At 42.6% G+C, this 26,827-nt stretch overlaps 2 protein-coding genes across 4 annotated transcripts in view; both read left to right on the plus strand.

Moving 5' to 3' along the window:
* LOC143288826 (solute carrier family 22 member 7-like) overlaps positions 1 to 18,187 on the plus strand; it is a 22,241-nt gene extending 4,054 nt beyond the window's left edge. For 2 of the 3 annotated variants that reach the window (XM_076597469.1, XM_076597470.1), the window contains exons 3-11: positions 212 to 460; positions 2,793 to 2,998; positions 3,464 to 3,679; positions 4,475 to 4,741; positions 7,318 to 7,452; positions 9,529 to 9,611; positions 12,739 to 12,859; positions 15,444 to 15,516; positions 17,391 to 18,187. In XM_076597469.1, coding sequence (XP_076453584.1) covers positions 212 to 460; positions 2,793 to 2,998; positions 3,464 to 3,679; positions 4,475 to 4,741; positions 7,318 to 7,452; positions 9,529 to 9,611; positions 12,739 to 12,859; positions 15,444 to 15,516; positions 17,391 to 17,543 — 1,503 coding nt within the window. In that variant the 3' untranslated portion in view covers positions 17,544 to 18,187. The remainder of the gene's footprint in view (positions 1 to 211; positions 461 to 2,792; positions 2,999 to 3,463; positions 3,680 to 4,474; positions 4,742 to 7,317; positions 7,453 to 9,528; positions 9,612 to 12,738; positions 12,860 to 15,443; positions 15,517 to 17,390) is intronic. The other variant, XM_076597472.1, reaches the window with a different exon arrangement.
* Positions 18,188 to 24,125: 5,938 nt separating this feature from the next.
* Positions 24,126 to 26,827, plus strand: part of LOC143289036 (propionyl-CoA carboxylase alpha chain, mitochondrial-like) — a 47,524-nt gene continuing 44,822 nt past the window's right edge. Inside the window, exons 1-2 of the mRNA XM_076597822.1 lie at positions 24,126 to 24,444; positions 25,353 to 25,448. Of these exons, the coding sequence (XP_076453937.1) occupies positions 24,370 to 24,444; positions 25,353 to 25,448 (171 nt within the window). The 5' untranslated portion in view covers positions 24,126 to 24,369. The remainder of the gene's footprint in view (positions 24,445 to 25,352; positions 25,449 to 26,827) is intronic.

Raw genomic sequence — 26,827 nt, forward strand, 5'->3', positions numbered from 1 at the left:
AGTCATGGTCATCTTCGAATCCGAAGGACGAACATATATACGATATACGTAAACACACACCCCCGCGACCCTACCCTCCTCCCCCTCCCTACACACACACACACACACACACACACACACACACACACACATATATATATATATATATATATATATATATATATATATATCAGTATCATCATCATCATCACCGCTGTCTATCCTCGGCAAGGCGGCAGTGGTGGGCGCCACCCCCAGCTGGTGGTGTGTGGATCCCACGACCTTGGGACAGGGCAACATGACCTTGGACAACTCCACTTTCCAGACGTGCTCTCCCGCCCCCCTCCCTCCTCCCCCCTCCTCTTCCAACGGTGACGTGGACAGGAACATGACCCAGGGTCATGGGGCCAGCGGAGGGTCCGACACGGGAGGGGTGTGTGTTCGGTTCTACGATCCTGACTCGGTCACTATTGTCGCTCAGGTTGGTGGGGGTTAGAACTGTGGGGAGTTCCTCTCTCTGTCTGTGTGTGTGTGTGTGTGTGTGTGTGTGTGTGGAGAGAGAGAGAGAGATGTAGGGGTGAGGATGGAGATGTGCGCGTGCACGACTGTGTTTTTGTGAGTGTGGATGGGTGGGTTAGAAGGGAGATTTCGGGGGGTTCACACACACACACACACACACACACACACACACGCACACATACACACACACGAGCGCGCGCGTGCGCGCGCACATACGCACGCGCGTGCGCGCGTGCACACACACACACACACACACACACACACACAATGAGACCACCTGTCCCACTACCACTGCCGCTTCGAATCAATCAATACCCATTTGCCTCAGAACAGAAGACATTCATCCACAAGCCCATCTGTATAATTATCCATCTATAGTCTTATTTGTCCATCTATAGCCTGTTTTTATCATCTATACCCTCCATCTACAGCCTCTTATTCTTTCCTCTATAGCCTCTTATGTTACCATCTACAGCCTCCATCCACAGCCTCTTATTTTCCCATCTGTAGAGGCTGGCCATAAGAGGCTATTACGGAAAATAAGAGGCTATAGAAGACTACACAGGAGGACCTCGACTACCGCCCACTGAGGATGAAGTCAGGACTGCCATAAAGCAGACGAACTGCGGGAAATCGCCAGGAAAAGATGGAATTCCTGCTGAAATGTACAAAGCACTTGGAACCATAGCTTTTAAAACGTTCCGCGACGTCCTCTCGACCATCTGGGAGGAAAAAGACATGCCAGCAATTTCTCTCCTCTCTATCACAAGAGAGGAGATTCTTGCCGCATCCTTCTCAACAGGCTCATCACCAACGTCTCTGAGAGCAACCTTCCCGAAGCCAAGTGTGGTTTCCGCCCTGGCCGCAGTACCATAGACATGCTGTTTGCTGTGCGACAAGTCCAGGAGAAATGCATAGAACAGCAGATGGACTTGTACGCAGTGCTCATGGACCTGACCAAAGCTTTTGACACTGTCAACAGAGAAGCTTTGTGAACCATCCTGATAAAGCTGGTTCACCACCTTGATACGGCTCTTCCACGACAACATGACTGGACAAGTTCTTTCCAATGGTGAACACATGAACTCCTTCAATATCTCAAGTGGAGTGAAACAGGGCTGTGTCCTTGCCCCCTTGATGTTCAACTTGTTTTTCACGCAGGTTCTCCATGCTGCGAAAGACCTGGACTTGGACGTATACATCAAGAACCGTCTGGATGGATCCGTGTTCGACCTTCGTCGTCTCGCTGCTCGACCCAGAAACTCATCCTTGAAGCCCTCTTTGCGGATGACTGTGCCCTCATGGCACACAAGGAAGAACAAGGAGAACCACCTACAGGTCATTGTCGACCACTTTGCAGAAGCATCCAAGCTGTTCGGACTGACGATGGAAAAACGGAGGTCCTGGTCCAAGCCGCCCCAAACACAGCCAAGCCCCAGCAGCCATTACCATTGATGGAGTCCAACTGAAGTGTGTGGAGAGCTTCAAGTATCTGGGCAGCACTATCTCTGTAGATGGATTACTGGATAAAGAGATCTCATGTCATCACAGCCACATCCCCTGGCAATTGATGTATGGTGAGCTCAAGGAGGGCTCACGCATGCCGGGAAGGCCCAAACTGAGGTACAACAACACCCTGAAGAGTAACCTCAGATGGTGCAGCATCCAGCCACGCAAGCTCGAAGCCTCTGCTGTAGATAGATCATCCTGGAGGTCTCTCACCTCCAAAGCAACAACTGCCTTTGAAGAGGACAGATGACTACGTCTCGCCGCTGTGAGGGACAGACGACACAGGCCTCATCCTCCTCAGTCCAAAACTCAGACCATCGCTGCGACACCTGTGGGCACCTGTGCGCTTACAGCTTTGGGCTGCAGAGTCACATGCGCTGTCATCGCTGAGTACGCAGACCTTGTCATCGTCGGCACCCAACGGACTACAAAGAAGCTTCTTATTTTTGCCATGTATAGCCTTTTATTTTTCCAACTATAGCCTCGTAATCTTCCATGTACAGTCTCTTACTTTTACAGCTAACGCCTCGTATTTTTCCATCTACATCCTCGTATTTTTTTCATTTGCAGCCTCTTATTCTCTAATCTATAGCCTAATATTGTTCCATCAGTAACCTCTGGTTATTCATTCCCTCTATAGCCTCTGGTTATTCATTCCCTCTATAACCTCTGGTTATCCATTCCCTCTATAGCCTCTGGTTATTCATTCCCTCTATAGCCTCTGGTTATTCATTCCCTCTATAGCCTCTGGTTTTTCTGTTTCCCCTTTCCTCCTCACCGACCAGTGGGACCTGGTATGTGAACGGAAGTACATCAAGGCGGCCATCAACTCTATCCAGATGGCTGGCGTGTTGGTCGGGGCGCTGGCCGCTGGTCAGCTGTCAGACAGTGTGGGCCGGAGGGTCACCTGTTACGTCACCATGGCCTTTCACGGCCTGGCCTGTCTGGCGGCCGGTTTTTCCCCGTCCTGGGAGGTGTACGCTGCGCTCAGGTATAGGGAGGGGGTTGAATCTTCAGTGTGTGTGTGGGTTGGGGTGGGGGTGTGGGGGGGGGGTGCGTGTGGGTGTGCGCGTACGTGTGAGTCATAGTGTGAGTGTTTGTGTAAGTTGTGTGTCAATGTCTCTCTCTCTCTTCTTATCTCTCCATCGGAATCTCTGCCCTTCTGTGTGTTTTTGTGTTGGTTTCTGTTATTTTCTGTCTCTCGCTGACTCACTCACTCACTTGTACAATCACAGACAAACCTTCTCACCCCTCACTTTCTCTCTCATGCATATCCACCCGTCCACTCATTCTCTCATCATTCATCACTTACCCAATTACTCACCCACTCACTCACTCACCCACTCACCAACACACTCAATCACTCACCACGTCTCACACACACACACACACACACACACACACAGGAAAGTGCCTTCTAAGCACGTGCGAAACGTGTCCACGAACGTCGTTTCAGGTTCATCGTGGGAGCGGCCATCGGATCCTTCATCGTACTGCACTACGTGTACATGATCGAGTTCGTCGGCCACACCTGGCGCCCTTACCTGGCCAGCATACCTGCCTGGGCCATCGGGGCGGGGCTACTCTGCGTGGTGGCCTGGCAGCTTCCCCACTGGCGCTACCTGCACTTCGTGGTCGCCGGCATCACCCTGCCCACGCTTTTTGGGTGGTTGTGAGTACCCCAGTTGTTGGGGATTTGGGGAAGAGGGACAGAGATATAGATGGAAAAATAAGAGGTTGTACATGGAAGAATACGGATACTGATACGCATAATTCATTTAAGTGTAGAAAACACGTGATCATTTATAAACTGAAACAGCGATTGTGGGGTGGGAACACACACACACACACACACACACACACACACACACACACACACACACACGAGAGAGAGAGAGAGAGAGAGAGAGAGAGAGAGAGAGAGAGAGAGAGATTGGAGGGAAGGTAAGTACTATACCTGTTATTTCTGTGCTGCCTTCAACCTTCTATAATTCCCTTCCTCACAACACTATACCTGTTATTTCTGTGCTGCCTTCAACCTTCTATAATTCCCTTCCTCACAACACTATACCTGTTATTTCTGTGCTGCCTTCAACCTTCTATAATTCCCTTCCTCACAACACTATACCTGTTATTTCTGTGCTGCCTTCAACCTTCTATAATTCCCTTCCTCACAACACTATACCTGTTATTTCTGTGCTGCCTTCAACCTTCTATAATTCCCTTCCTCACAACACTATACCTGTTATTTCTGTGCTGCCTTCAACCTTCTATAATTCCCTTCCTCACAACACTATACCTGTTAATTCTGTGCTGCCTTCAACCTTCTATATTTCCCTTCCTCACAACACTATACCTGTGATTTCTGCACCGCCTTCAAGCCCCACCGTCCTTACCCCCCTCCCCCCTCATCCCCACTACCACCACCACCACCACCACTCACCCCCTGACCCCCTTCCTTCTCCAGTGTCTCCCCAGAAAGTCTGCGCTGGCTGGCAGCCAAGGGGAGGGTGGAGGCCGCCCGTGAAGTGATGGACAGGATCGCCAAGATGAACGGACGTTCCTTGCAGGCGACGGGCGACGCCACGGGCGATCAGCTGAGGATGCTGGTCCAAGCGGAGCGGTCGTCACGTGCCAAGCAGGGTGAAGGTCAAGACGACCACCATTACAGCTACCGCACACTGTTCAAGGGTTGGCGGAACTGTGTCAAGACTTTGGTGCTGGGGTTCGCCTGGTGGGTCACAGAGGGTGGTTGTGTTGTGTTGTGTTGTGTTGTGTTGTGTTGCAATGCATAGCATTGTGTTGAACTACATTGCAGTGCGTTATGTTGTGTTGTGTTGCATTGTATTCAATTTCATTTTATTGCATTGCATTGTTGTGTTGAGCTGCGTTGCATTATTTGTATTTGTATTAGTATTTATTTTTATCAAGACAGATTTCTCTGTGTGAAATTCGGGCTGCTCTCCCCAGAGAGAGCGCGTCGCTACACTACAGCGCCACCCATTTTTTGCATTTTTTCCTGCGTGTTGTTTTCATTTGTTTTTCCTATCGAAGTGGATTTTTCTACAGAATTTGGCCAGGAACAACCCTTTTGTTGCCGTGGGTTCTTTTACGTGCGCTAAGTGCATGCTGCACAGGGACCTCGGTTTATCGTCTCATCTGAATGACTAGCGTCTAGACCACCACTCAAGGTCTAGTGGAGGGGGAGAAAATATTGGCGGCTGAGCCGTGATTCGAACCAGCGCGCTCAGATTCTCTCGCTTCCTAGGCGGACGCGTTACCTCTAGGCCATCACTCCACATGTTGTTGTGTTGCATTGTATTGTATTGTATATTACTTTATGTCACAACATATTTCTACGTGTGAAATTTGGGCCGCTCTTCCCACGGAGAACGCGTTGTATCAGTGAAGCGCACCTGAAAATGAAAAAAAAAAAAAATTAAATAAAAATTAACAGAACAGAAAACAAAACAAAAAAATACCCCAAAACAACCAAACAACAACAACAACAACAAAAAGCTCAAGTGCATTTTGTTTTACAATGGAAAAGTGGATTTTGTTACAGAAGTTTGCCGTCATACGTTCTTTTATGCGCGTGCTGCACACGGGACCTCGATTCATTGTCTCATCCAAATCACTAATGGGGATCGGGGTGTGGGAGTGGAGGTGTTTTGTGTTGTTTGGTGTTGTTTGGCTGGATTGTTTTAGGTTGTGTGGTAGTTGCAAGTGGTCGTGGTTGTTGTGTCGTGTCGTGTCGTGTCGTGTCGAGGTTTTATGTTGTGCTGTGATTTGCTTGGTCGGCAGTTTTGACAGCACTAACATTTTCACGTGACCTTGACTGAAGGTCGCGGTCATGGCAACAAAAATCAGTAGTTGTTTTCCCCTGTATTCTTGGTGGTTGGGGTGTGTGTTTTTTGTGGGGTGGGGGGAGGGGGGGTTGTTTGGTTGTTTGTTGTTGTTGTTGTTGTTTTTGTTTGTTTGTTTGTTTTTTGGGGGGTTGTTACTTTTGGTGTGAGGTCAAAGCCATGGCAATAAACGTCACCAGTGTCTTTATCTGACCTTGACCTGGCGAGAAGTGTGCGTCCTTTGCTGCTAGTGAGAATGTAGAACTGTATTGGCTTGACCATTAAATATCACATAAAATATCACAAAAGTACCATTATATAAAAACACCAAATGAGAATAATTTATCTATTCATTCGTGAATTTATAGTGTCATGTCAGACTCCTCATTGTATATGTTTCATTGAAATGTTTACCATGTTGCTTTGCCTAATTACTTCTCTGTTTGTTCATTCATCACTGATTTGTCTCGATGGTTATTTTCTTCATTCTCTGTTTTATCTATCTATTCATTATGTAACTGCCAACTTTAATGATTTGTCTATTTATGTCTTCATATATGAATTTATCTATGTATTCATGTATGCTTTTATTTATTCATTTTTCCATTGATGTTTTTATTAATTTATTCATTTATTTATTCATTCGTTCATTTGTTCGTTCATTGTCGAAATTCTTTATCTATGTATCTATCTATCTCTCTGTCTGTCTGTCTGTCGGCCTGTCTGTCTATCTGTCTATCTATCTATCTTCCCCCGTGGGGATGCCGGGGGTCTTTCAGTATAAATATCATCCCCCGCCTTCTGGAAATTCTGTGCTAGAAATTTCCTCTTTTCTGTCACTCTCTTTGTTTCTGCCTTTTTTCTGTCTTCACTGTTGTCTCCTCTTTCTGCCTTCCCAGTCCATTCCCCTTTCTTTTTTCAGCCTTGACACTTTTTTTCTCTTTTCCGCAGTCTGTGATGTACTATCTGTGTTGTTTTGCTCTGGCGATTAGGTATTGAGATGTAAACACTGGGATGGGCACTAGCTGCCCATTCCGCAGTGTTATTTGCCTATATGGCCTTTTTATTCTTTTTTTGTTGTTTTTTCTGGCTTTGAAGTTGTTTTTTTTCCTTTTTTAAGATTTTTTTAAAATCTGGGGATAATAAATTAAGCGGCTGGCGTCCTTAGCATGGTATAGTCTTATTTGCCACAAGGAGCTAAATGGTTGAATACTGTGTCATTAACTGTGTTTTGTGGGTTTGTCTTAGTGGGGATTTTTTTTGTTTGTTTTGTTGTTGTTGTTGTTGTTGTTTTGTTTGTTTGTTTTGTTTGGGGGGGGGGGGGGGGGTTTGTGTGTAAATGTGACAGTTATATGTTGACGCGGTTGATCATTTGTATTTGACAGTCCTGATATGGCCCTGTGCGGTCGGCTGGACTATAAGCAACAAGAACAAGAATAATCTATGTACCTATCTGTCTGTTCAGGATGTCCATGTCAATGAGTTACTACGGGATCCTGTTCGGAGTGTCGGCACTGTCTGGCAACGTGTACCTCAACATGTTTCTCCTGACTGTCGTGGATGTACTCCCAGCTTTCATTACTGCCTACCTCGCCATACGGTGTGTGTGTGTGTGTGTGTGTGTGTGTGTGTGTGTGTGTGTGTGTGTGTCTGTGTGTGTGTGTGTGTGTGCGTGTGTGTGTTTGTGTGTGTGGTGTGTGTTTGTTCTTTAGTTTAGTGTCTTTTCACTATCAGTGATATTAGACGATTAAAAACAAGAGAGGCAAGGCCTTCAAGACTCACTTGTGATACACTTTTTTTTTTTTAATCTAATCGTTAAAATGTATTCTGTATTTGTTATTATAAAGCTTCGGGTTAAAAAAAGAAAAAAGAAAAAAATAGTCCTGACGACAGATTCGAACGCCGCGTGTTCGGGTTAGAAGAAACTATCTTACCCAATACACTATCGTGGCTCCTTAACTGACGTTCAAAAATTTAATATTTAAACATGCTTTTTTAAAGGGCGATAAACTGATTGCGGTATTCGCAGTGAGAACGTTGTTTAAATCATATTATTCTGGTGTATCTTGGGCATTCAAAAAATCTTTAAGTGCAATTAAAAATTCTTTTCAAGTCCGCGGTAAAGGAGACGTGGCTATCGCAGCCATCACACTGCAACATATTTAGCCGTTTTCTCTGGATCCGGATAGATGTACAAGTTTAGTTACACCCGCTGGGAATCGTATGACACGGTCGATTCAATTTCTCTTTTATGTTCATTCTAGTTTTATAGTTTTAAAATTGATATGAAAATTGAGTATTTTGTTAAACTAATAACATGTAGAGCCAAGTACAAGTACTTCTAAACGTCGTATGAAGTGAAAAGGACTTCATTTTGAGAAAAATCAAGACTGGAAATTTTTAAGTTTCATCAGCGGTATTAACTCTCATGGAATCCCGACTGATTTTCTTGATATTTTTATGGCAGTTTGGGGCATAATCCAGTAAGTGATGAGGCGTTCACAAATCTTTCTCTGAATAAATATTTAACGGTCTCCTTCTCCAACTTTCCATCACATGTTATCGTGTATTGTCGATTGAATATAGGATTGAACGGACAGGTCAACAACTTGAAACAAAATGGCGTCGTTCGCGTTCGCGTGGAATATGAGCACGCGCTTTGAATGTGTATAAATATGTGTACGCAATTGATTTTTGCCCATGACCTTCAGGGCTCAGCCATTAGATCTATAAAGTCCACTCATAGTACTGATTTTAGTATTTTCCGAAAAAGACCACTTGGGCGAATGAACATAGTGAAAGCACTGTACACTGACAGTAAAACACATAAGCTTTTTATGTATTGAGTATAATTTCAAAATGTAATGTTTAAGATGAGAAAGATCAGTTTAAAGCAAATTAACCCCCCTAGCATTCATTACAGGTTAATTTCCCCTTTTTTTTACTATCTGCAGCAAAGACATGCACCAGAAATATAACTTCCATGCTCAGCAAAAGAAGTTCCTATTTGAACAAAAAATGATAAAAATGACTGCTCTTGTTGTTGTGTCAGAATATCAGATCAAAGTGCCAAGTTTAGGGAATAAAAAATATAACAGTAAATTCAGTTTGCATATAATTTGTCTTCTTTTTTTATTATTTTTGTGTGTGTGTCAATCCCAGAGGTGCAATATTGTTTTAAACAAGATGACTGGAAAGAAATTTGTCCAATTTTTATGCCAAATTTGGTGCCAACTGACAAAGTATTTGCAGAGAAAATGGCAATGTTAAAGTTTACCATGGACACAGACACACACATACACACAGAGAGACAACCAAACACTGGGTTAAAACATAGACTCACTTTGTTTACACAAGTGGGGGGGGGAGAGAGAGAGAGAGAGAGAGAGAGGTAAGAGGAAACAGAAAAGGTAGAAAACTATTTAAAAAAGAAAAGAAAAGAAATGCATAACTAACATGCAATTACATTTAAGAGTAATAGTTCAATAATGAAAACTATAACTAAAAACTATTCAAGCAATTCTGAAGTACATTAAAGGAATGAAGAAATGTGGTGTGTGTGTGTGTGTGTGCGTGCGCGCACGCGTGTGTGTGTGCATGTGTGTGTGTGTGTGTTGTCATTCATGCTCACATGCAGTGACAAATGTGCTTATGCAGTTTATTTCTTGATTTTCAGTTTAGGACGGCGCTATACCTGCTGCTGCTTCTTCATATTAGCATCCTTGACAGGGTTTGCCATTCTTCTCGCTGACCGCTTCGGTAATATTGGGTGTTGTTTCGTTCGTGCGCCGCACCCATGCACGTTGTGTGTGTGTGTGTGTGTGTGTCTGTCTGTCTGGTTGTTGACTCGCTTGATAATGTTTGGTATCTTGTGGTCAGTTTCTTCCTGTTTGATATTTACATATGTGTTCTATTTGTAAACGCCTAGGGCTTATTTTCAAGACTAGGCGTAAATAATAATAATAATAATAATAATAATAATAAACAAAGTGAGTCTATGTTATAACCTGGTGTTCGGTTGTCAGTGTGTGGATGTGTGTGTGTGTGTCTGTATGTCTGTGTGTCCGTGGTAAACTTTAATATTGCAATTTTCTCTGGAAATTCTTTGTCTGCCAACACCAAATTTGGCTTAAACATAGTATGAAAAAAAGATCTTCACAGTCATTCCAATAACAGGTTGCAAGTCTCCCGAATTAAGCCGTGTTTCCGAATCATTAACGGTTTATTTCGTTGAGATTCGTTCCGAAATCCGAAAATTCTATTTAAAAAATAAAATAAATAGATAAATAAAAACCGCATCCCACTGAGTTACTAGAAGCTAGGTTGTGTTTGAAGACGACATGACCTCGTTTTTCTTGTTCTCAATTAAAAGAAAAGAAATGCAAATTCTGGACAGAACACATACAGTGATACTAACTACACCATCGACGTGTTTACTAAAGTGGACACTGAATTAACTGGAATGAACATGAAAGAAAAATTGAATTGATCGTTTCTTTCAGCCCCTTGTAGACTGGTTCGTGCAGATCTAGAGATCTACCATATGTTGTGATGTGGTTGAAATGATGGCAACGTCTCCTTTACCGCCGAAACAAAAGAATAATCGAGATATAATAAAACACACACAAAAAACATGATTTAAACGGCATTAATACGTCCACAACAATCACATCTATTTATCGCACAAAGAAGAAAACGTCAACATTGCTTTCGATATTAAATTTAGACTCACTTGTGCTTCGCGCTTTATCCAGTAAAGGAATCATGAGGAGAGAAAAAATGATTTTAAAAAAATCGTTCAAAAGTGCTCTGTATTGAATATGATATATGAAATAAGATTGGGAGAAGAACAAGAGAGGCAAGGCCTTCAAGACTCACTTGTGATACACTTTTAAAAAAAATTAATCTGATCGTTAAAATGTGTTCTGTATTTGTTATTATAAAGTTTCGGGTTAAAAGAAAAAGAAAAAAGTCCTAACGACAGATTCGAACTCCGTGTGTTCGGGTGAGAAGAAACTGTCTTACCCATTACACTATCGTGGCTCCTTAACTGACGTTCAAAAATATAATATTTAAACATGCTTTTTTAAAGGGCGATAAATCGATGACGGTATTCGCAGTGAGAACGCTGTTTAAATCATATTATTCTGGTGTATCTTGGGCAATCGAAAAATCTTTAAGGGCAATTAAAAATTCTTTGTAAGTCCGCGGTAAAGGAGACATGGCTATCGCCGCAATCACACTGCAACATTTAGCCGTTTTCTCTGGGTCTAGATAGATGTACAAGTTTCAGTTAGTTACACCCGGTTGACAGCCATCACACTGCAACATATTTAGCCGTTTTCTCTGGATCCGGATAAGCTTAGATGTACAAGTTTTGTTACACCCGCTGGGAATCGTATGACACGGTCGATTCAATTTCTCTGTTATGTTCATTCTAGTTTTATAGTTTTAAAGTTGATATGAAAATTTAGTATATTGTTAAACTAATAACACGTAGAGCTAAGTACAAGTACTTCTAAACGTCTTATGAAGTGAAATGGGCTTCATTTTGAGAAAAGTCAAGACTGAAAATTTTTAGGTTTCATTAATTCAAGGGTATTAACTCATCAATTCAAGGGTATTGACTCACGTGGTTTATTATTTTTAACTGTGAATTCCAACTGGTTCTGTGGATATTTTTGTGGCAGTTTGGAGCATAATCCAGTAAGTGATGAGGCGTTCACAAATCTTTCTCTGAATAAATATTTAACGGTCTCCTTCTCCTACTTTCCATCACATGTTATCGTGTATTGTCGATTGAATATAGGATTGAACGGACAGGTCAACAACTTGAAACAAAATGGCGTCGTTCGCGTTCGCGAAGAATATGAGCTCGCGCTTTGAATGTGTATAAATATGTGTAGGCAATTATTTTTGCCCATGACCACTCGTCGTATTGATTTTAGTGTTTTCCGAAAAAGACCACTCAGTGGGCGAATGAACATAGTGAAAGCCCTGTACACAGAGAGTAAAACACACAAACTTTTTAGGTATTGAGTAAAATTTCAAAGTGTAATTTTTAAGATGACAAAGATCAGTTTAAAGCAAATTAAGTCCCCTAGCATTAATTACAGATTAATTTCCCTTTTGTATTATCTGCACCAAAACGTTTGCAAAATGAATATAACTTCCATGCTTAGCAAAAGAAGTTCCTGTTTGAACAAGAAATGATAACAATGACTGTTCTTGTCATTGTGTCAGAATATCAGATCAAAGTGCCAAGTTTAGAGAATAAAATAAATTGTAATAAACAGTAAATGCAGTTTGCATATAATTTGGCTTCTTCTTTTTTTTATTTTTTTGTGCCCATTCCAGAAGTGCAATATTGTTTTAAACAAGATGACTGGAAAGAACTGAATTTTTCCTATTTTTATGCCTAATTTGGTGTCAACCGACAAAGTATTTGCAGAGAAAATGTCAATGTTAAAGTTTTCCACGGACACACACACAAGTGAGTCAAAACAAGGGCATGCTAGCAGGATCGAACCATGCATGTTCAGTTCCAAAGCAAGCAGACTAATCCCCACTGCTGCAGTCTTGCCTCTTATTTTTATTTTTCTTATACATTAAGAATTGCGCTCTCTTCATTGGAGAGAGAGAAAAAGAGAAAGAGAGAGTGTTTAAAAAAACAAAAGACACTAACTCTCTTTATTGAAGTGTGTGTGTGAAAAAACAAAAAATACTAACTCTCTTTATTGAAGTGTGTGTGTGTGTGTGTGTGTGTGTGTGTGTGTGTGTACATCCATACGTACCTACGAATGTGTGTGTGTGTGTGTGTGTGTGTGTGTGTGTGTGTGTGTGTGTGTGTGTGTGTGTGTGTGTGTGTGTGTGTGCACGCGTGCAGCATCGGAGGACAGCAGAGGGCCCGTCATCAGCGCCATTGCCATCTGCAGCAAGCTTTTCATCGGCGCTGTCTGGACCTGCATGCAGACCTTCACTGCAGAGCTGTACCCCACTGTCATCAGGTGAGATGTGTACCCCACTGTCGTCGGGTGAGATATGTACCCCATTGTCGTCGGGTGAGATATGTACCCCACTGTCGTCAGGTGAGATATGTACCCCACTATCATCAGGTGAGATATGTACCCCCACTGTTATCAGGTGAGATATGTACCCCCACTGTCTTCAGGTGAGATATGTACCTCACTGTCTTAAGGTGAGATATGTACCCCACTGTCATCAGGTGAGATATGTACCCCCACTGTCGTCAGGTGAGATATGTACCCCACTGTCATCAGGTGAGATATGTACCCCACTATCATCAGGTGAGAAATGTACCCCACTGTTATCAGGTGAGATATGTACCCCACTGTTATCAGGTGAGATATGTACCTCCACTGTCATCAGGTGAGATATGTACCCCACTGTCATCAGGTGAGATATGTACCACACTGTTATCAGGTGAGATGTGTACCCCACTGTCATCAGGTGAGATATGTACCCCTCTGTCATCAGGTGAGATATGTACCCCCACTGTCATCAGGTGAGATATGTACCCCACTGTCATCAGGTGAGATATGTACCCCTCTGTCATCAGGTGAGATATGTACCCCCACTGTCATCAGGTGAGATATGTACCCCACTGTCATCAGGTGAGATATGTACCCCCACTGTCATCAGGTGAGATATGTACCCCACTGTCATCAGGTGAGATATGTACCCCCACTGTCATCAGGTGAGATATGTACCACACTGTTATCAGGTGAGATATGTACCCCCACTGTCATCAGGTGAGATATGTACCCCACTGTCGTCAGGTGAGATATGTACCCCTCTGTCATCAGGTGAGATATGTACCCCACTGTCGTCAGGTGAGATATGTACCCCTCTGTCGTCAGGTGAGATATGTACCCCCACTGTCGTCAGTTGAGATATGTACCACACTGTTATCAGGTGAGATATGTACCACACTGTTATCAGGTGAGATATGTACCCCCACTGTCATCAGGTGAGATATGCACCCCACTGTCATCAGGTGAGATATGTACCCCCTCTGTCGTCAGGTGAGATATGTACCCCCACTGTCATCAGGTGAGATATGTACCCCCTCTGTCGTCAGGTGAGATATGTACCCCCACTGTCATCAGGTGAGATATGTACCCCACTGTCATCAGGTGAGATATGTACCCCACTGTCGTCAGGTGAGATATGTACCCCCACTGTCATCAGGTGAGATATGTACCCCCTCTGTCGTCAGGTGAGATATGTACCCCCACTGTCATCAGGTGAGATATGTACCCCACTGTCATCAGGTGAGATATGTACCCCACTGTCGTCAGGTGAGATATGTACCCCCACTGTCGTCAGGTGAGATATGTACCACACTGTTATCAGGTGAGATATGTACCCCCACTGTCATCAGGTGAGATATGTACCCCCACTGTCATCAGGTGAGATATGTACCCCTCTGTCGTCAGGTGAGATATGTAATTGTCATAACAGCAGAAGCAGTAGATGCAGAACCAACAACTGCAGCAGAAACAGTCTAAGCAATAGCTGTAGAAACAACAACAGTTGAACTAACAGTGATAATTGTTTTAAATGATTATAATGATAATGATACTACTAATAAGTATAGTAACAAAAATAAAAGTAATGGCAATAATAATGATGATCGTCTAGTCACACAGAAGTAATACTACTTCCAGCAATAATAGAAGTAGCAGTAGCACTGGCATCCACAGTAGCAGCAGTTGTGGAAGTCGTACCAGCACAGCAGCACTAGAAACAAGTGCTGCTGTTGTTGCCACTGTTGTTGCTGCAGGTATTCAGACAAACAAGAATGTATTTCATCGTATTTTTTGGCGTTTTGTTTTACTTTTTTTTTTAAATCTTGAACCTTGCACTGCTGTCATCGAGACAACACTGACAACAACACCAACAAAACAGCAACAACAAGACTTGATGACTACAACAACCACGATCATGATCACGACCAAAATTCAATGTTATTATCATTATCATTATCATTATCATTATCATCATGAGCATTTACGCCTAATCTTGAATTTAAGCCCAAGGCGTTTACAAATAGAAAACACACGTAAATATCAAATTGGACCACAAGATACTAAACATTATCAGTAATCATTCACACACACACACACCACACACACCACACACACACACACACACACACACACACACACACACACACACACACACGCACGCACGCACGCACGCACACGCACACACGCACACAAGCACGCGCACACACGTCATGGCACACAATCAGAAATAGTACAGCACAATAAAAAATACAACCAACAAATTCTGAAACTCTCAATCTCACTCACCCATTTATTGCCATTTTAGTTGATACTGGAAAGGGATGAGCAGTAAAGAATTGTTCAGGAGGGGAAAGGGTGTGTCTTCAGACTGGATTTGAAAGATAAGATTGTAATGAAGATGAGTGACGGAGAGACTGAGGAAGTTGATTCCAAAGAATGTCCAGTTAAGTTCTTTAATTTCATATTTGATCGTGTGTGTGTGTGTGTGTGTGTGTGTGTGTGTGGGTGTGTGTGTGTGGGTGTGTGTGTGTGTGTACAGGAGCCTTGGAATGGGTATGGCCAACACAGCAGCACGAGTGGGGGGTATTCTGGCTCCGTTTGTCTTGGAGATGGTGAGCTTCACGTGTTTGAATTCTCTGTGCATTGAACACGACACACAGTTCTCTCTGTTGATGAGACAAAGGCACATAACTCATAACCACTTCTTGGGGCCATATTCAAGACAGAATTCATTTTGCCTTAATTAAGGCAAGTTACCCTTGACATGGTAGGAACTTTCAAGGAATTTTCCGTGAAGTCTAAGTCATCTTCGTATTCAAGACACACACAGTGCACTCAGGCAGCTAACCCATCGTCTATAGTCTCGGGGATTTCCTTCTGCGCATGCTCCTTTGCTTCCTACTGCCCTACAGTTCCTTCTGTTCCTTCCTTTGGTTCACAATGGCGGCAAACGTAGAATCTGGAGAAACAGAGAAAAAGAATAGGTAAATACAGATGGCGGAAGAGCACCAAACTTATTTGCACGTTGTGAGTCGTGTTCCACTTTTTGTATTGTGCCCCAAATATGCCTGCATCGAAAATGAAACTGTTGATGAGCTCAGCATCTTTGAAACTATCAAGTGGGTTTTCTTTGCAAAGTACGTCTGTTTTCCCTCAACGAAACAACACAACAAAAGGATCCGCCATGTTTACTTCTGCTTTGTTGGCAGGCACCCTTGGTCACCCATGACAGGAAGCAAGGGCAAATTTGCCTTCGGGTTTGAAGACCCGAGGGTGGACTCAAGTGTTTTTGAATCCGGATACTGCTTACCCTCGGGCAGTTCGCTTCCCTCATTCAGATTTACCCGCAGGTAGCCTACACCTTTACCTGCAGGTGCGATGGTCTCTTGAATACGGCCCCTGATTGTTCGTTCGTTGGAAGTGATGTGGATAATCATAACAATAATAATGAATACTTATATAGCACACTATCCAGAAATCTGCTCTAGGTGCTTTACAAAAACGCTTTTGTTAACATAAAACATTACATCTATGTTACATACACACACCAAAATGTGACTACACACACACACACACACACACACACACACACACACACACACACACACACACTGCATATATACATTTTAACATACATGTGTATCTAACAGCTACCCTAACACATACGCACACATAGGCGGGCACAAACTTACATAAACACACGCACACACAATACACATTCATATACATGCATGTAGTTATGTACACATACATCTGTATACACACATAGTCAAGCACAGCTAATGCAACGGAAGTGGACCTGCCACAATTGAACTTATTTGGATAGTGCCGATCCTCGGTCAGAGACCACGCTCAATGCGCTTTACGAACACAGGGGTCATTTACACAACAGGCTGATTTCCTGGTTTGAGCCAGCTGATGGCTGCCATAGGGCGCTCATCATTCGTTTCCTGTGCCATCCAATCACGTTTCAGTCACGCACACATACACACTCATACAGACATATGACTAACGTAAATTTTACAGACATGTAAATGGTGAGGTTAACTCCCATGATTGTTCGTTTTCTGTTTTCATTTTCCATCAGTCACTTCTTTATGTTTGTTTCTTCCTTTATAGTTTGTTTGGGTTTTTTTTTTACCACCACCACCATTTAAAAAAAATCCCTTTCCCTGTTCTAGCTTTCTTTCTTTTCTCTTTTTTTTTATCCTGCTGTGGGTTTTTTGGTTTTTTGGTTTATTTTTGTTTTTGGTTTTTGTTTGTTTTTGTTTTTGTTTTGTTTTGTTGTTGTTGTTGTTGTTGTTTTTTGTCTATTTATCTATGCCCACTTTTTGTGTGTTTTATTTCGTTTCACCTCATTTCTTTCTTTCTTTTTTTCCTTCCCCTTCCTGTTATCCTGTCTGTCCTTTTTTTCCAATTCCCTTCCGTTTTTCTTTACGTCATTTCTTCTCGTAATGGTTCAATTTCCCCAATGACGTCATACCAGGACACGGCTGATGACGCAGTGAAGTGCTACGTCATAGTGGGCGTCATCATGGCTGTGAACGGCGTGTCCATGCTGTTTCTGACGGAGACGAAAGGGAAGTCACTGGCTGACACTCTTCACCAGGAGCAGAGAGAACTGGACGTATTAAAGTGAAAGAACTGGATGTTCGAAAGAACTGAACGTGTGAAAGAACCTGGCTTGTGAAAGAACTTGGCATGTGGAAATGAAAGAACTTTACTTGGCTTGTGAAAGAACGAGGCATATGAAACGATAAATGATACTGCTGCTGCTAAATCTGCTTTCTTCTTTTCAATAGTTTGTCTATGTACTGCAAGATCGTTTAGACACGCACGCATCCATTCATTTCAGCACGCACACGCACACACACACACACACACAGGGTGGGGAGGGGGACAGAGACACATGCGTGATGTAAAAAAAAAAATTTTTAAGCAGTTGCTGCTTATTCAATGTTCCATCATGGAATAAAATTTTGACTTTCACATAAACATACACAAACACGTACGCACACACAACACAACGCAACACACCACAACACACACACACACACACACACACACACACTGATAAGAATCACAGTTACCTCTCAACTGATGTGTACAATTGTAACTGGAGAGTTTCGTCAGTTTATATTTGTCTTTTTCTTCGAATCTGTCTTTTTTTCCTCGTGAGAATGTATGTATATTTTTGTTTGGTTTGCTTTTCTACACCAGTCTTTTATATTATTCAAGCACGTGTCAAGTTTTTGTGCATCTTTGTTGCGTGCTTGTCACGAGTGGGACGAATAAAGTGTCTTGAATGAAAATGGGTTGGGTTGAAATGAATGGATCTGTCTTCTTGGGGGGGTGGGGGGGGGGGGGGGGGTTCTTCGTTCCTAACCTTCAACTCTCACCTTCACTCGTATGTATGAGTGGGGTTTTACGTGTTTGACCGTTTTTACCCCGCCATATAGGCAGCTATACTCTGTTTTCTGGCGCGTGCATGCTGGGTGTGTATTATTATTTCCTTAATCCACCGAATGCTGTCATGATTAACAGGATCTTTGACGTGCGTTTGTGATATTTTGTAAACGTACAAACACGGAGTGGGTTGAGGCACTAGCAGGTCTGCACACATGTTGATCTGGAAGATCGGAATAATGTCCACCAGGTGCACCGAAATCGGGGATCGAACTTTGGACATTCGGGCGAGAATCCAGCGGTGTGCCCACTCGGCCACCGTGCCCGTGGAATGGAGCTGTCAGTGAACAGACAACTTGAACACCAGCCCCCCCTGTCACTGTGTCCGGCCAGTGGTCAGTGGTGTGACTGTCAATGAACAGACAACTTGACCACCAACCCCCCTGTCACTGTGTCCGGCCAGTGGTCAGTGGTGTGACTGTCAATGAACAGACAACTTGACCACCAACCCCCCTGTCACTGTGTCCGGCCAGTGGTCAGTGGTGTGACTGTCCCCCGGCCTGCAGACTGGTCAGTGTAGCAGGAACGAGAACTATGGAGAAACCCGTCACTCTCCCTCCTTAAACAAGAGGAGAGACACTGACATTGACACTGGCACTGAAATATGTCCGTTCTGCATAAAAGCCTAATAGACATATAGACAAGTAAGGATAACACCTCCATTGACAACTGTTCAAAACAAATCAAAATAACACCCTAACGCAGGTTTACACATTAATAGAAGTAACATCCCACCCCCCACCGCCCACCCCACCCACTCCATACACATACTCACCGAAATTCAGTGTCATCGCATCATCTTGAAATCGCCAATTGGTCCATTATCTTTTTCCTAATATTCATTGCGCATGTAATGAATTTAGCGACGCTCTTAATTACGATTTCGCTGTTATTAGATAACAAATCCGCAACAATGTAATAACTTGGGATGCCTTTAAGTATGTTGAATGCTTAGTAGTCTTTACGTATATCTGCATATGCATGCACAGGCAATGCACTGGAACAGAAAATGCGTTTCATTTTCTGGATCAATTCCTTACGATTGACAGTTGAAATCATTCGAAGAGTTTTCGTTTAGGTATCATTGCCTGCAATTTTTCAGTCCACTTGCTCTTAGCCTAAATCATACGAGATTACTCCTGTGCCATTTATCAGTAACAAATGGTAAATATTTTTTCTGATTGAAAAACGTCTTTTAATGAATAAAACCATCTATATGTGTCACTAACCTCTATTTCCGAATGTCAGTTTCGTTTGTAACAAGGAATAAGTCTGTCTTTAAACTCATTTATAAAGCTATATCTATTTCCAATGTATTTACTGAGCCAAACAATACAAAAGCTATTTTCTCATAAGATCTTTTGCACACTTGAAACCCAGCTAATATGGCCAGATTCGGGTTGTAATACGAGCATTTCATAGGCCTGCCTGCATAGTCTTGACGTGGGTAATCTGATAAGTTTTTGCCAATATCTGACAACTGTCCTGATATGCTAAGGGCATCTTCCTATTTCTCTCTATATAAGTTTGTTTGATGTTTGCAGTGGTACATTCAGGAATATTTTGATTACATAAGTGTGTATTTTTTCTGTCTGTTTACCGTCCTCTTCTAAGCCCCACACCTCGGCTGCATGCGTTAAAATTGGTTCAATCTGCGTGTCAAAAAGCTTCCAGAAGAGGTTGATATTACTTGTATTTAATCTTTAAAGAGATTTCAGTATTTCCATTACCCCTCTCCTACCCTTACTACAAACGGCAATTACAGCACTATTGATACTTAATTTTGTTGTGAAAACCATAATGAAATACCTACATGAATTTGTCACCTTCACCTCATCGTTTCCATAGAACCACCTTTCCCCAATAGCTAAATGACCACCTTTTCTAAACATTTGTTTGTTTTTTCAAGATTTACAGTTAAATGTAATCGATCTGCCTCACTCTTTAACATATTGAGTTGATTCTGAAGACCAGTAAATGTATCTGACAACAAAATAACATCATAAGCAATCAATAAAAGGAAGATTTCCACACCACCAGGCATCAGATGTATACCATGCTTTCCACTCCTTGATAAATGAATAGCCAATTTATTGATAAAAAATGAAAATAGTGGTGGGCTAACGAGGCAGCCCTGTTTCACCCCACTTGGGCAATTGAAGTAATCTGAATACCAACATTTATCACGAACACATGCTACAACCGTGTTGTAAACACTCCTTACAACCTTGTAAAGTTTGCCTTTGACATTATTCTCTCTCAGGACTGCCCATGGAGCATTTCTTTTTGCATAATCATTGCTGACTAATAATAATGATAACAGATAGTACTTATATGATGCAAACTCCCCATGCAATGTGCCCTAAGCGCCGTACATAGAACAACGCATATACAATAGTGCATAATAACATACCTGTGCACATGAAAAAACAATACATATATACTTTGGTTCTCTTAAGATTGGATTACTGCAATTCAGTCTATTTTGGCTGGCCTTCCCAAATATCTGTTCGACAGACTTCAACGGTTTCAGAATAACGCTGCCAAACTCATTTGCAGAGCTTCTAAATTTGACCGTGTTTCTCCCCTTCTTCAGTCTCTCCACTGGTTGCCCGTTTCTGATCGAATAGACCATAAGCTATCCACTCTGACCTTTTCTGCACTCAACGGATCTGGCCCAAAGTATCTTTCTGAACTCCTATATATCTATACTCCATTTCGCCAGTTCCGTTATTCCTCTGTCGCGTCAGAAGTAAGACCTATGGACACAGATCGCGCGCGCGCGCGCGCGCACACACACACACACACACACACACACACACACACACACACACACACGATGTGCAAATGTGCGTTCATGCATACGATCAATGCGTTGTCATTTTTTCACTCAAAGTGCATGCACGTACACGTGTACCCACTAACATACACCAGCACACACACACACACACACACACACACACACACACACACACACACACACAAAAGTGAAGACAACTGTTGCTTGTAATATTCTTTTTTGCCACGAGTTTTGTCCCTTGTCTGGCTTTCGCGATATGCGGAGCTGTCAGATTCAGCTGTGCAACTTTCAGATAAAAAAAAACAACTCACATGGTCATACTGCCCGGGACATGCAGGAGTTAAGGGAAATGAGCGAGCTCACAGACTTGCTGGTAACGCAACACCAACGAGCGGCCTACATCTAGGAAAATCGGAAATCCTCAGAAAAGTCAAAGAATATCAAAAAGAACAGGTACAAGGCCATCACACCATCGATCGCCTCAAAGAAATAAAAGCAGAGAGCGGGAGCGGCCGTAAGTCTAACATGAAAGGTAGAGCACGATGCTTTGCAAATCAAACAAATATCGGCATCATTTCCAAACCAACATTGCGCAAACTTCTTCAAAACGGAACAGAGTCTCTGTGGGCTTTTCCAAATGCAGTAGACTGAGCAACACACTAGACGCCACATTCTTGGCATCAGAGATCTTTTCCCATCCCTCTTGCGGCCAATCAGTGGCAGCCTCTGTGCGTGTGTATATGTGTGTGTTTGTGTGTATGTGTGGGTCTATGTTTTTGAGTGCGTTTGTGCATGCGTGAGAGGGTAAGTGTACACAAGTGTCAGGAGAGTTCTGTGCATGTGTGTGTGTGTGTGTGTGTTTTGTGTGTGTGTGAGGGGGAGGTGGGGGTGCAGGGAGGAGGTGAGATAGAGGATGAGGTATGTGAGTGTATGCATGCCTACACTGTGGGAGCATCAGGATATTGGAACGTATATTATATATATATATATATATCTTTGTATATATGTGTGTGGGGTTGGGGGTGGGAGATATGGACGTGTGTGTGTGTGTTTGTACAAGTAAGTGTTCATCTGTGTGTGTGAGTGTGTGTGTGTGTGTGCGTGTGCGTGTTTGTGTGTGTGTGTGTGTGTGTGTGTGTGTGTGTGTGTGTGTGTGTGTGTGTGTGTGTGTGCCGTGGAAGCTGCGATACATAGACTAGAAACTCCGAGTGTGTGGAGGAGGGGGTAGAGGAGGTGCAGGGAAATTTGTGGTGTATGTGTGTGTGTGTGTGTGTGTGTGTGTGTGTGTGTGTGTGTGTGTGTGTGTGTGTGTGTGTTGGAGCTCATGTACGTTTATATGTATTTGGCTGTGCTTTCATATCTGTGAAACTGCGTTTTGGGGGCGTATCTGTTGTGCATGTGTGGGTGTGTGTGTGGATGTGTGTCTTCATGGTTTATATTTATTTGCTTATTTATCATCATTGTTGTCTTATTTATTTAATTATTTATTTATTATTATTATTATTATTATTATTATTTTATCATTATTTTCATTACTACTATCTTTTTTTTCATAATTATTATTTATTTATTTATGTATGTACGCTTTTTTTTGCTTTTTTTTTCTCAAGGCCTGACTAAGCGCGTTGGGTTACGCTGCTGGTCAGGCATCTGCTTGGCAGATGTGGTGTAGCGTATATGGATTTGTCCGAACGCAGTGACGCCTCCTTGAGCTACTGATACTGATACTGATAACAACAAATGCTTTCTCGATCGTCCATAGCACTGACCTTCAACACTGAACAGTTTATTCTCTAGCTGTCTGTGTCTGTCTGCCTACCCCTAGTCTTGTTTCTCCACTCCACCCTGCCCCTCGTCTGTGTTTCTAGTTTTCTGTCTATCTGACGGGCGCAATAGCCGAGTGGTTAAAGCGTTGGACTGTCAGTCTGAGGGTCCCGGGTTCGAATCACGGTAACGGCGCTTGGTGGGTAAAGGGTGGAGATTTTTCCGATCTCCCAGGTCAACATATGTGCAGACCTGCTAGTGCCTGAACCCCCTTCGTGTGTATAAGCACGCAGAAGATCAAATACGCACGTTAAAGATCCTGTAACCCATGTCAGTGATCGGTGGGTTATGGAGACACGAAAATACCATCGGCAAGTCGATGTTGGTCGTGTAACGGAAAGATGAAGAAGAAGAAGAAGAAGAAGATCTCTCTGTCTGTCTGTCTGTCTGTCTCTCTCTCTCTCTCTGATTCATGCACCAGTTATCCTTCTCTCTCTCCGGCTCCAGTCTCTCTCTCTCTCTCTCTCTCTCTCTCTCTCTCTCTCTCTCTCAGTCTTTCTCTCTTCTTTCATTTGGTTGGGGGACTGAGGGGGGTGGAGGGGGGGGGGGGGGGGCGGGGGATTTCCGATATATAAACGTGTACCAACATGCCCTATTGATATTTATGATTAGAATGCATGCTGTTATTCTTCACTGAGTTTGCCTGCTCTCCTGGAGATGAAGTTTTTGCGCGATGTTTGTTGTCAGTTTTCTCGGCACATTGTTACTCTCTCAGTCGGCACTCTCAGGCTCCCTCTCTGTCGTCCAGCTGCGACAATATGTCCATGTATATTTATTTCATACACCTATCTGTTTCTTATGTGGAAAAAAAAAGCCCACATTTTCTCCGACCGAGTCATGCTGTGTGTGCCCGCGGCATGTTAGTATAGTATAATGTATTCATGGTATGTACCGGTGTGTCATTTGGTATTAAACAACACAGAGAGAGAGAGAGAGAGGGAGAGAGAGAGAGAGAGAGAATTATCAAAATTATCAATTTCGTCAAGGCATTGTGCGTGTTGTTTGTGTAACTTCCGTAAATTAAACGTAGTCGTACCCTTTCACCTTGGAAGGTAATGTATTTTGCCCTTTAGTGAGACAAGGACGTCTCGAAGTTGCCCTGTGGGCAGTTTTTGGCTTATCCATGGAGAATAGAAAAAGGGACTTGTTGCTTTGGAGACTCTACAAAATTCGGTATAACCTGCCAAAGTTTTCCTAAATCTTCTCAGTCTCAGCTTCTTCTTCCTCATGCTTTGACCCCACATAAGGGAACAACAATATCAACAACAAAACAAGTACAGAGGGTTGATTGCGACCTTGACCTAATGTCGCCTGTTGTTCGTTACGATTGGTTGGAATCAGTGGATTGGGGCCTGTAACTCAAGCCGATTCCAAGATGGCAGCCACGAGTCGACTGCTACGATGCTCATCGTATTTTCCTTTGCCTCCGTCTTCATTTTGTGCAAGAAAGGTAAAGCAAACAACAGACAGTGTTGAATACGTAATATACGCTGTAGAACTTGTTTGTGCAAATAGACAGTCTGGGTGAAAGTGATACAGGTCAACTGTTTTTTCCGTTTGAAGAAGGCTCAATCAGTGTGAATGTCAAATGAGGAACTCCGGAATTAATATGAATTCAAGACACACAAGTTGTGTTAGTCGCTTACAGTGTATTTAAGGAGTTTTAAAATAAAATAAAAACATCGTGTGCATGAGCGCGCGCGCGCGTGCGTTTTATGTGTGCGTGTAACTAAGTTTTCGATAAGTTCGAGTCATTTGAAACTATTCTTTGACAACTATGCATTTGCTGTTACTGTGATTCGGGTGTATCAAAAAGAGATCAGATCAATTAACAAATTCACAGTAGAATGGCGAAAAATTGACATTCTTTTGAAATGAGTGCATTCATAATAGCTTTGATATTACTTGAAACCTATTCAGATTTGCCAGACTGAAATAAAAAGGTAAGAATGGGAAAATAACTAGAAAAGAAGAGTTCCCAATGTACATCATAGATCATACCATTAATCATACTACTTAGCATACAGATTACATTCTTTTGCCTCAAAATCTCAAATATACTGCACACATAACTTTATGCAGTGCAAAATTATAACCAAGCTAGCTTCAAAATGTTGCATTTGTTTGCATGTTGTTTTATCTAAGGAGAATAGCTCAGGCATATGTGACTGCGCTGAATACATGTGGATCTATATGAGTTTGTATACATATGTTTGTATCCATGTGTGTACAGACATACATAAACACTTACATATATTTAAAGCCACGGTGTGTGTGTTTATGCATGTGTGTGTATGTGTGACACTGAGATGTGCACATGTTATACCTTCATCCGTGTGTGTGTGTGTGTGTTTGCAGGCGGTCTCAGTCCGCAACGAGGCACGATGTTTCTCCACAGCAGTACCATTGCTGAAAGACATGTACTGGAATGACAGAGGAGAAGCTCAGGAAGAGGTATGTAATTTTGCCTGGCCATAGAGCTTCCAGACTTTCTTACCCATGGTTTCCAGTTGCCAAGTAACTTTAGTGATGGATTCACTTTTTAGATATCTTCTTTGATGAGCACTTCACACATGCAGCCCCATTTTGTAACTCCAAAGACTACAGTCATTGCACTTTTTTTGTGTGTTTATTCTTGGCAGATGCTGCCACAAATTTGTCACTTGAATAAGTTTATCCAAGTTTATGTTGGATGGATGTCAGATTGATGGTGGAAACACGAAATAATATGAACATCTCCAGCGTACATCCACTCTGATAAATGGTGTATAGCTGCCTTAGAGTTGGGTAAATTTAATGAAAATGTCACACACGCACGCACGCACACACATGTGAACACCTTGGTATCCATGAAAGCAGATTTGTACAGATGTGTTAAACTGAGATTTTGTTTGTTTGTTTTGAATTTAGTTTGAAATTGTTGTGCAGATTTTTTCTGTTTTTGTTTTGTTTTCTTGTCCCATATTTTAAACATGCCATTTCTTTTTTGGTAGCGGTAGTGAGCTGGGTCACAGACTATAACTGGCAACACTACAGGGCCATTTGTGTTTTGAGTACAGGTGTATGTATTGCCTAGGGGACAGCTTGGATAACATAAAAAGATTTTATGCCAGACACATGTGGTGTTTGCTGTTTTATACGTCGGCGGTAGTTATTAGGAGGACAGACAGGAATAGAATCAACAGCTGTCAGGCATTATTATCTGGTTCCTGTTTGGATGTGGGATTGCTGAACACTGTACTGCTGTTGACTAAAGTCCCACTGTGTTTAAATTCATACAGATTTGCATCTGTTTGGAACTGTCATGGTGTCCAACACATCTCCAGAGTCTCATTGAAGTTTAACCCTTTGAGCCCTGACCACCACTTTACCAGTGGTAGAGAAAAATGACATAATGCCTAGCCACCGGTTGAGCAGTGCGTAAACACTTGTGTTTTGCTATTGGTTGACTTATATTGAAGAAAAACCGTAATATTCTGACGTCAGCAAACATAGTACCAACATGGCCGCGCCTTTTCACTGTGTTTTGTGCATGTGCTTTGGATAAAAAAGATCTATTTCAATATAAGTCAACCAATAGCAAAACACGACACAAGTGTTTATGCACCGCTCAACCGGTGGCTAGGCATTATGTCATTTTTCTCTACCACCGGTAAAGCGGTGGTCAGGGCACTCTTTTTATATCTGCCGTGACACATTAAATACCAATTATTTGCAAATTTTGGCTCAGGAGCTCAGGCAGAAGGGTTATAGTTGCTCAGGAACTCAGGGCTCAAAGGGTTAAAGAATAAATTGGTTGTAGATGGGCAAACTAGCATGACCATTTGTATGAT

The sequence above is a fragment of the Babylonia areolata genome, chromosome 13 (assembly GCF_041734735.1).
Source record: "Babylonia areolata isolate BAREFJ2019XMU chromosome 13, ASM4173473v1, whole genome shotgun sequence".
Taxonomy (NCBI): Eukaryota; Metazoa; Mollusca; class Gastropoda; order Neogastropoda; family Buccinidae; genus Babylonia; species Babylonia areolata.